Here is an 11,280-nt window from a genome sequence, read left to right as displayed (position 1 = left end):
GGGTTTTACATTTTGCTCGAAAATGCAAAAAAAAAAATAATAATTCAAATTTAATTCGAAATAAAATTTAAATTTAAATTCAATTTGAATTATGCACATCTTGATTCAAACAAAATTAAATTATAATTTGAAATAATTTAAATTCAAATTCAATTAAGTTATTTCAATCTTAATTTAAAATCATATAAAAATAATCAAAATTAAATTTGAATCCGACTTATGAATAACTCATGAACAATCTAATAAAATATTATAAATTTAAATTTAATTTAAAAAAATTATCAAACATATTTAAATTTAATAATTTCAAATACAAATCAAATATTTTTCAAATTAACTTGAAACTCATGAACAATCTCGATTCATTTCGTTTGCAACCCTATTTAAGATCCAGCAGCAAGTTCACAAACAAAATAGTGCTTGAACTATGTGGATTTTTTACGTGCAATATTTCCCAATGCAAAGAAGGATCGCTTACTGAGTGAGATGGATGGTTTCATGCACCTCTCATCAGTCATCGCCCTTGATTTTACAAGTAAAAGTTGGAGGCTACTTTAAAAAATGCTATTAAATTTTTGGAGAATATTATGACAATTTCCCCAGAGTGCAATCTAAATTAATCAAACCACCACAAACAGTCATCCAGATTTTTGAGCCAACAAAAGAATTCTAAAAACATTATTTAGGGTTGACAACTCGTAAATTTGTACATCAAGAACACCAAAGAACCTGAGAACAAAAGTCAGTGAAGGTGAAGTGAGTGCCTTCTTACTCATCGAGGCCATAGTCCTCACCAAAATACTTGTCGATCAGACCATTAGCCATGTTCCTGATCTCTTCATTCTCGTGAAACTGGAATCGTTCCATAGCTTCGATTCCGTCCTCCTCGACCAGTTTTGGGCCTTCACCATTTGGCATTCCCCTCATAACCTGCAAAAGTGTGTAGGTAGTGAATATGAAAGAGGAATGATCCTGCAATTAAACACAAGTATTGAAGCATGATGGCGCATTTAGTTAGACGAATCGAAATGACATTGAATCAGGTATTCCTAAGGAATGAAATAGACAAGGCATAATATAAATAAGTGTTCGTTTAGTACATGGTGAATGGAATGAACATGTAATAGTTATTCTTATATTTGGATGAAAATTATTATGAATGGATAGCGAATAATTTCGAAAGTCATAATCTCATTTTAAATTATTTTTGTCTCAATTTGCATAGCATGATGCGATCTACCATGTCCACCTGGCCCCATACTGGTACATTGGCCTAGCCCCCTGGACTGCATGACCCAATTAGCCTCGTCAACCTATTTGACTCACTAAGCCCACCCTACCGAATAGCCTGACCAGTTTGTTGGCTCAATTTGACCGACTTAACCAATCTGCTCGCTCGACCCTACAAGCTCATTGGGCCTAACCAATCCACCTACTCGGCCCAACCAATCCGACATGACCTATTGATCAACCAAGCTCAGTTGGCTCGACTAGTTTGTTCAACCCATTCAATTTGACAGGCCTTCCAGTTCGCTTGGAGAAACCAAACCATCTAGTCGTCTTGGTATTATTGGTCATTCAACATGACCTACTCGATTAGCCCAGCTTACCTGATGACATGACAGACCATCCTTTCCCACTTGGCTCGTCCAGTTCACTTGACTCAAACTCAGTCTGAGCATATAAGAAATATAAATTTCTTATGAATAGGGAATCACAAATCTATGAGAATTAGTATTCCAAGTTCACTTTTGCACCTAAACATTACAAAGCTTATTCCATGAGTATTTATAGGAACAGAATAACTATTCTTATGAACTAAAAGCATCATGAATAATAGTAAGCTATCCACAAGCAATGAACTTAATGAAAAGCATCAATAAACTCAACCAGCAAAATACTAGAAACCTTTCCATGATATTATTCTCTCTCTTTTTCTTTGCTTCTGGGACTGAGAAGTTGGATTTATAGGAGAGTGCAATATATTCGGTTTTGCCTAGTCAAAGTTTGTTTATTTTTCTGAAACAAAAATAAATTCTCTTTAACAAAATGAAACCCTGATGGATATTAAATATGAAGGGTAGTAACTATCAAGAGAAGTTTGTGGATGAAACAATTAGTTGCTTTTAGGGCCTAAAAGTTCCTCAAAATTGGCCACTCTCTATGTTTGATTTCCAGATACTCCTGTTTTCTAGGTTATCTAATGTAGGCATCCATAGAAAGTATATCATCCTCATTCCTCAGCTTTCACATCAATGACAATATTTTAAAAATCTGTTATCCTCTCATGAAACCTATAGTAGAATAACTTTAGAATTAATGTTCAAGGAAAATGATTAATAAATAAAAAGGTGAAATTGAAAGCGTAAAAATTAAAGAATAAAGATTTCCTCACCAGTTCCAAAAACTGGAGTCCCAATCTTGCACTTTGAATATCTGCAGATCGAACCAAATGCACAAAGCCAGGAAGGCATCCCTGTTCTATGAGTGAAACCAGGTGGTGCACAATTATGCTTGGCTGTTCTAAATCATTTGATGGGGCAACACATAGGTTTCCAAGAGTATATGCTACTTCCTTTCTGATATCAAATGTTGCATTTGATAGAAGATGAATCAATAAAGATGTTGCCTCACTAGAATAGATCAACTCCTTGTGCTTGATAGATCCTGCTGCTATGTTAGATAGAACCCATGCAGCTTCCTAAATTGTTGATAAAGGATTTTATGGGGAAGAAAAAGATAATGCTTTCCATACACATTACAACTTTATTAGGGTTAATTGATAAATCTACTACAACCTTTGTATGGATTTTTTATCACAGCATTTCAATTTTTTTTCTCCATAGCGATGTTTATATGTTAAGTTAAAATCCATAATCCGCCTTGTTTTGAGTCGAGCTGATGTTAACTCGATGACATGGGCAAAAGGCAGATCACTCATTCAACCTACATCAGCACCATGTCAACACTGAGCATTGATCTGGCCTTTACATATTTCCTCTTCTTTTTTCTTTCCAGAGGTTGGTAGGGCAAGAAATTGTCTCTCTCTCATCCTTTGCAAAAAAAAGATGAGAAAAAGGAGACATCAATGTTGACATGGTGTTGATAGGGTGATCTGTTGCTGCATGTAATCAAGTTAATGAAAAACAGACAGGAGTTAGATTTTACACTTAAACAAAAATATTGCCATGGATATGAAAAACATTGAAATGTTATGATAGATATTAAATCCAAAAGAAGCTTGTGATAAATTTATCAATTAACCCATTTCATTATGACGTACCTTTTTCAAGACCCGATGTTGGCTTTTCAAACATTTTATCAACCCAGATAATAATTGTTCTGGAAAATAAGATAAGTTATGCTGAGCATAAAAAAAAAAAAAATCTCATGTGTATGTTACTGAGAGAATCAGGAGAAAACCTGTGATGTTATATCCAACAATTAGGACCTTGTCTGTCATATAGCCATCAGCAGCTACAAGATTACCCAAACTGCGAAGCACCTAAATGAATGAAATATCTATCATCAGGTGAAAATCTAGATTATCTGCAACTTCAGATATTGGAAAATAACATCGCTGGCATCCTACATCTAAGAGAAAATGTAAGAATTATTCCCAACCCCCAGGAATGTAGTGTTTGTATCATGAGGGGAGGAGAGCAAGAACAAACTAGGACACTAAATAACAATGAGTATCAACTATCAAGTAAGTCAAGTTTGTGTATGTCACACTTGAGTTCTTGGGGTTTTACTCATTTCTCAAGCTAGCAGGATAAAGATGTACCTTAAGATGAGGCCTAGCAAGGAGATAATAGTTCATACTTATCAACCATAAGAAAAGAATTTAAGTTTAAAGCAAGAAGATTAAATCTCATGGAAATACATATTACCGGAATTAGCAACTGAAAACTCTCAGATGCAGCTAACTTTTCGACTAGAAGTTGAGCAACATCATTCTTCAACAGTAAATCAACAGCCACTTCTGAAAGGGCTGACAGATAAACAACCACCCATGCTACTTCAGTCACCAACTCATCATCCCTGCCAATTTAGCAACAAATATAGCACATAAGTAGGTAAATTATCCAACAGGCATCATGGCAAGTGAAGATCTTAACATTAATATTTGAAAATATTGCATTGAGCATGTTGCAGCAGCAGGTTAGAGAAATGTTAACAAATTTGAAGGGCTTTTACCAAAACCAATACTCTTCTTGTTAAATCATAAGTTATAAAAAAAACTACTCTTAACACAAAGACCAAAAAAAGATAACATTTAAGGAGAGACCAAACATCCAAAATCTACAACCACGAGACAATGTGTAAAGAAATTTGATGGTCAAATCCCTAAAAGAATGATAGCGACAGGACCTACATCAAAAACTTGGAATGCCCTTCACTAAACATTTCATCCCTCTAGAATCTAAAAGATCAAAGATTTGAAAAATGCTCGCAAGAAGTATAAACAAGCAGATGCACAAGTATTCAGGAACAATTCCAGCATGATTGGTTTCGTAAGTTAATAGTGAAATCACTTCCAAAAGTTTGAGCTATTAGGAAATGAACCAATGTATTGATTATGATTTAACATTTCCTTGTGGCAAGTCAGAACAAGGACTAAGTCACAAGAGAGTGCAACCCGATCACACACAAAGCATGTGACAGTTGAATAAGAACACATACAAGGATGGGCCAGGATTTGAGCATATAAGATGTGTGCCATACCATGATAGTGACTGCCTGCTTCAAGAGTTTAAGCTATTAGGAAAGGATCTAATCTATAGATTTATAGTTTAACAGAAACAAAGAAACAGTCGACAACAATGCTGGTTAGTTTTATTCCAAGCATCAATAAATAGAACTTCTAGAGAAGATAATCAAAATTCGCTCAAACCTAAAAATAAGGAAATCATGAAAAGCCAAGCAACAACTTACTCTTTCCTCAGGTGTTGCACAATTGCATCAATTACCCCCTTGATTTTTATCAGTTCTGATGCAGCTTTAGGATGGGGTCCCTGCATGTAAATATTGAACAATATAAAGTACAAAGGCTAATGAATGAACAAAAATTCATAGTAAACAGCAACCTTGAGATGATACTGAAATGTGGATGAACTGTAAAACTATGACACTCATCAGGGACACGCAAATTTTTAGTTCTTGCTAAATCCTATGACGGAATTTGAGAGTAAATTTTTATTAGATAGTCACAAGAGACTGCCAGATTTTATGAAAAGCAAGAATCATCTCTTCTACAGGACTACAGGACACTAAATTTGCTAAAATTCACTCAGAGGACAAATATATTTATATAAATATATATATTATATTATTTCTAACTGTTAATGAAACATTTCAACTTAATAAAATTAAGAATGCATACCTTAATGAGATTTGATAATGCCCATGCAGCTGTCCTTGCAGTGGAACCTTTATTAGACATCATTAAACGTGCAAGAGGTAATAAAGCTCCTTGTGCAAGTAAAATATTCCTCAGCTCTTCTCCTTCACCAGCAACATTTCCCAAAGCCCAAGCACACTGTTCAGCAATGGGCACCAAACTCTTCTCTACCAGATAAACAGTTTAGGTAATACTGATCAGATTTTAGACATGCAAGCAAGAAAGATCCCAGAACAAAAACATAAACTTTTTGCCACCAAAGAATATTATCAAAAATCTACCTGGTTCACTAAATCCTTGCTATTATTCAATACATACTACATGTCAGTAGAGTTATTTTTGAGTAATAAAAATGATAACCAATAAAAGCATATTATCATCCCATACTCCTTGTTAATACATCTAATGTGGATGGATACTTTAATATGAAACATGTGAATGCAGATACATGATGCATATTAGCTTATGGAACTTCAATGTAGTATAATTTTTGTAAGTGAACCTTGAAACTCTGGTTGGAATATTAACAGCTGATGCTTTGGTATTTTGTTTAACCTTGACAGGGATCCTTTCTCCTACTAGTTAATTCAGAGTCCAGAACTCCTCATATATGCTAAGTGCTTCTAACTTTCTATCTATATATACTACTACTTCATGTAAGAATCTCTGTACTTTAGCTTCTTCTTTTTTTTAGAAAAAAACAGTAGCAACCAAATGTAGTAACCAAGGTAACTAAGGTGTAAAATCCTGAGCTGTACCAGAGTATCTTTGATTGGAACAATAAGATTTTTATACCATGTCATGCCATGTCAATACAATTTCGGTACTTATTAACTTACAAGTATAAGATATAGCAATTAAAAAAGATCATTTAAGTAGGGTAGGGTTTATCATTTAAGTAGACTAGGGTTCATAACCTTGCTTGAGCAGCTTCAAATTGGGTTTAATTCGAACTTGATTTATTGATTGTTTTTTGTTTAGATCAATTTTAATCATATTGTCTTATTCAATTAAAGGAGTTTTGGAATCTCTTGCGCAATTACTCTCTCTCCAATCTCTCTCTCTCTCTCTCTCTAGTAGATCTCATCATTTCTAACACAAAGTTGGAGTAGATATCGTCGTCTCTCTCTCTCTCTCTTACTCCTTCCTCCCTCCTCCGATAGGTGATCTTCTCTCTCACTCTCTCCCTCACTTCTCCTTCAGTGTTGGTGCTAATGTGCCATTCTGCTCCCTCTCCTTTTGTTCGGCGTTGGTATCAACTCGTTCAGCATCTCAGCAAGAGAGCAAAATGAAAAATCTCAGCCATGCCAACAGGCACAACACGAGATTTTCTGTGTCAGAAGCACCATTAAAACGGTCTAGGTTGGTCTGTTTAGATCTAGCTTTCATCAAAAACACATTCATGTATAGAAGGATTTCTCCATGAAAGATGAACATTTTAATCCTCTGACCAAGACACAGTTTACAGAATAAATTCAGATATCAAGATGGCTTCAAAAAGGTTTGCATTTCAAGTTAAGGTTCTCATACATGCAAAGACCATAGAGAAAATAAACAGAGATCACAAAATTAGGATTATTTTGAAATCTGGCCAGTGAGATAAAAGCAACAACCACAAGGCTACTAGAGAATTATGCAGACTTGGACAAAATTAAATAAGAACCAGACATTGTCTGTAGGCAGGGAGAGAATTTATGAACTTAATGATTGCAACTGACAAAAAAGGTGAAATAACCAAACAATGAACCAAGGACAGAAAAAAATTACACGCCATATGGATTTTATAACTTTGCATGCCTAAAATTGTTCAGTACGAACCACTTTAGAGCATCTAAAAACAAATTAAAAAAGTGATGGAAAAAGACACTATGCTTAGACAACTATAGGTGTCCAACAAACCTCCAATGTGAGCTACAAGCAAAGGAAGTGCAGGCATTAACGACTTTGTTTCTTCTGGGTCCCCAGCAGCTATATTAGTAAGACACCAAGCTGCCTCAAGCAACTGTATATAGATTAAAAAGACAGTTATAATAGCATGACAAACATTCAGAAGGAATCAATTCAGATAATCTGATCGATATGATTTCCTGCATTACCAGAACTCAGAAGACCACATCAGTCTTTCTAAAATGTAGATAGCAGGAAAGTTGATCAGATAACATGAATGCCCCTGAATTCAGAACAACTGTTTTCCAGTTGCAAGAAATTATTAGGAATTGGTAGAAGATGCAAACCTGTTCATCTGGTGACCCAAAAGCTAAGCACTGCACCAGGAGAGGAATGACTCCAGCTTGGAGAGCTGCTTTGACGGGAGGGACTTCAGATTTCGATAACAGCCGCCTCAGCTCACGTAATGTTTCCACCTTTTTTTGTGTAGCCCCCTTTCCGCTGATGTTTCGATTAAAACACACCAGGCCAATGAGGTTTATGAGGGCTAAAAGAAAGCTAACATGAGGAACATAATTTTTAGCTTTCAAAGTGTCTATCAGAACATTATAGGGAGAGAATTTGGAATCTCCAAGAAAGTACAGAAGTGACAAGGTGAGAAAATAAGACAGATTGGAAAACTGGGTCCCTTGACCTTGATCTTCCATTCTCTCTGTCTTCTGTTAACAGATAAACCTATTTTGAAATTTATTTACAGCTCTTAATCAACCTTGGTTATATACCTGTATTAATGTCTCAACTTTTGATCAACAAATTCTTTTTGCACTTCAACAATAATTAGAAGTTAGAGTTCAATATAATTTCATTATTTAGAAATAATCACTTGAACTTATATTCCCATGACAAAATATCTGATAATCTCTCATAAATAACATTGAGTATGACTAGAGTCTCCACACTTCCATCTCCAGAAGCAATCACATGGGTAAATCTGAAATTTGCTGCTTAGATGCATAAAATCTCATATGCTTCAAATTCCAAGAACAGCTAGGTTCATGTAACTACTTAGTGAGCAAACAAACATAATTAATTTTCTAAATATTGGGAACTCTGCATTTGTATTGGAGACAATCTAATAAGGAAGAGAAAGAAAAAAAAATGAAGTACGTCATTCTAATGTCAAAGAAAATATAGAACAACAACAAACCTCTAGTGAGATGTTGTGGATTTTGAGTCTTCAACTGATGGACTCACATTTACAATCATCAAACTGATAAATAGGCATTGTGGAAATCCAGTTCTCATCATTATAGAAAGGAATCCAATATTTAACGAACACACTAACATATTTGAAGTTGATTACCACTTCGCTAGTGATTAGGTTATGTCAGAAAATCAATATGCCATGCAGTTCTTTTAAAGAAGAGATTGCTATATTTTACCCAGCCACTTTATGTGAATCAATGTCTTTTTTGCGCGACAAAATGAAAATTTTCAATACTCCAGCTAGCTTGAGAGTATGTTAGAAATAATGGATTACTCCCACATTGTTATTTTTAAATATATTATTAGGATTGAGGATTGTATAAACAAAGAGTTGTACTCCAATTACATTTAATAATATAAAACTTCACTCAACTGACAAAATACTTCAAAGGTTCATTCAACATGAGAATTACTTCATGCACAATTATTCTATTGATTTTCTTATTCAGGAAGCAGCTTTAATTTTAACTCTCAACAAGACGACAAAGGCAGCAAGATATAGACCAAGGCAAACAAGAAGTTGTATTTCCCAAGTATGAGGTTTCGACTACATTATTCTTATCCCTCCATTAACCTCTATGCAAGAGCATATTATTAAGAAGATCTGCATCATCTAGAAGTTCGTTTACGTTTTCTTTTTATCTTCCTCTTATCCTTTCCCTTAACCTTTATTTCTTTCAACTTGTCAACAACAAATGGACTCCTGGAACACATACTATCGTCTACTATTCATGTATTGGTAGTAAGAAAGATACAGTTTGATTTTACATTAAATAACCAACAAAATTATTTATGCAAATAATTATCATTTGAATATGACAAAACAATCACACTTAGTAACTGTACAAATGAAAACAAAACTTTTTATGTGGAAACTGCATGAAATCAGAAAACGGCATAAAATTTACAAGATCATGAAAGTAACAGGTCAAACAATAACCTTACAACCGCATATAAATGTGAAAAAAGAAAAACACAATACACACACATGAGAGGAAAATATAAGATTTTTAAGCTTTTCGAAAGTGAATGCGATCATGTGAATCTAGTCAAAATAGAAAGTACATACTGGTATGTCAGTGCAGATTTTAGATCATCCACAGTTTGAGAAATTTGAGCATCCAAAGCTGTTTTCTCCTCATCAGTGTCCATGTCCCTTTCCAATGAAACTTCATTATCTTCGAATAGTGCTTCTCGGCACAAGCGCTTTGCCCGTATCAAGGCCTCTCGTTTCTCTTTTCCCACTGCAACAGCAAGTTGCCGCCTCCGCTGTGCAGAAGTATTATGTACTGCTTGCCAAGATAAATTTTAGCATCACTAATACACTAATATAAGCATAATTAACAAATAGATGCAACAAAGAACTAATATTGAAAATAATTCCATCAGATATCTCCTACCCAGATGAAGTTGTTCATCTAGAATTCAACAAGAGAAACCAAAAATTCTAACATGTCCTTCCTTGGAAATTCTTAACTTTTGACTTCAATTGGTCTTGACTCCTATACACAACTCAGGTAATGTGAGATTCAATAAAATAGACTGAAATTTTTAAATAGCCCATTGAGTGTATAAAGCAGGCACATACACTAGAAATTCTAACAAACACAACCCTGAGCCATTTAATTCCTGACTTGTTTATCAATGTAGAAAGTTCTAGCTATCTATTTTAGTCTTCATTTGTTTAATCTTACATCAGGAACAGATCCCATTGCTACATGTCACAAAATAGTGAAAATACCATCTGACTTAAAATTACTCAGTTGAAAAAGGACCAATGTTGAGACTTCAGAACCATGGAAGTAAAATTTCCATTTACCAATATCGACAAACACATGTAGCTACCTCATAACAAAAGATTAAGGATAATGAAAAGATACTTAGATATCCATCACAAGAGCAAATGAGGACGAATCAAATCTCTCTTGTGATGTTAGTGGATAATGGCTCTATTTCTCAGTCTTTAATGAACTAGCAGATTCACATTCTACAGGAAAAACATACACAATCATAGAAGTCCTTCAATGGATCCATGTACTGGTTTTGACGGCTATCAATTAGTTGGTGCAAACAGTTGGCTCCATTAGCCTAGTCAGACCTTTCTATCACCCCACTAAATCAAGTTGAGGCTCAAAAACCTGTAATGAATCTAAGTTCATAGTTCACCATTTAATCAAGAAAAAGATATCTAAGTAGTGAAAGTCGACGCTATCTTAGCACAAGATGAACTTCTCCGAGCACTAGCTCGGATAAGTAGTAAATGATACATAATCTAACAACAAAGCAGTGTCCTTGTTGAAACAGACTACTGCTAACTAAATCCAGGCCTAGATAACGGCATCCGACAAAATTAATGTTTTTTTTGGTCTATTTCAAGGGTTTCAAACCCTCCAGAATATGCGAAGTCGATTGCGCATTTCGAACGTCCACCGGCGAAGCTAAAGAAGGAATCGAAGAAGAAAAAGAAAGTAGGGAAGTAATCGTACCTGAGGCCTTGAATGCTTCTCGACGGTACTGGGAAGATGGTTGGGAGACGTCATCATCGGCCATTTCCCCGGCTTCGCTCTCTGCGTTCTGCCCTCGCCTCTCCGCTCTTTTTCGCCCTGGTTTTTTATTCGATAAAAATAGACTATTTGCTCGAAAACACCCTCACTTTTATTTATTTACACAAAAGACTCTCTACTACACTTCCGCTAGACGGGTAGGAAAAAAGTCCGAACCAA

General features: G+C 35.0%; 1 protein-coding gene across 1 annotated transcript; it reads right to left on the bottom strand.

The window, feature by feature from the left end:
- Positions 1-646: 646 nt before the first annotated feature.
- LOC141847689 (importin subunit alpha-2-like) lies at positions 647-11,148 on the bottom strand. Its single transcript, XM_074735752.1, has 11 exons — positions 11,044-11,148; positions 9,627-9,846; positions 7,639-7,792; positions 7,304-7,406; positions 5,387-5,571; positions 4,939-5,018; positions 3,894-4,044; positions 3,424-3,505; positions 3,284-3,342; positions 2,396-2,701; positions 647-930 (listed from the first exon to the last, which is right to left on the bottom strand). Exons 1-11 carry the CDS (start codon positions 11,105-11,107, stop codon positions 769-771), a joined length of 1,566 nt encoding a protein of 521 aa, XP_074591853.1. The 5' UTR covers positions 11,108-11,148; the 3' UTR covers positions 647-768.
- Positions 11,149-11,280: the final 132 nt, after the last annotated feature.

This window comes from Curcuma longa, chromosome 16 (genome assembly GCF_044706935.1).
Source record: "Curcuma longa cultivar G26 ecotype Majalengka, Jawa Barat chromosome 16, ITB_CL_G26_1.1, whole genome shotgun sequence".
Classification (NCBI taxonomy): domain Eukaryota; kingdom Viridiplantae; phylum Streptophyta; class Magnoliopsida; order Zingiberales; family Zingiberaceae; genus Curcuma; species Curcuma longa.
Note: the sequence above shows the minus strand (reverse complement) of the source record. Positions and strands in the feature narration are given on the sequence as shown.

Coding starts and splice junctions, on each gene's coding strand:
- LOC141847689 (XM_074735752.1), bottom strand. CDS start 11,107: ATGGCCGATGATGACGTCTCCCAACCATCTTCCCAGTACCGTCGAGAA. Junction 7,407..7,638: donor TTGGGTCACCAGATGAACAG/GTTTGCATCTTC, acceptor ATCTATATACAG/TTGCTTGAGGCAGCTTGGTG. Junction 5,572..7,303: donor GCTTGTAGCTCACATTGGAG/GTTTGTTGGACA, acceptor TTTATCTGGTAG/AGAAGAGTTTGGTGCCCATT.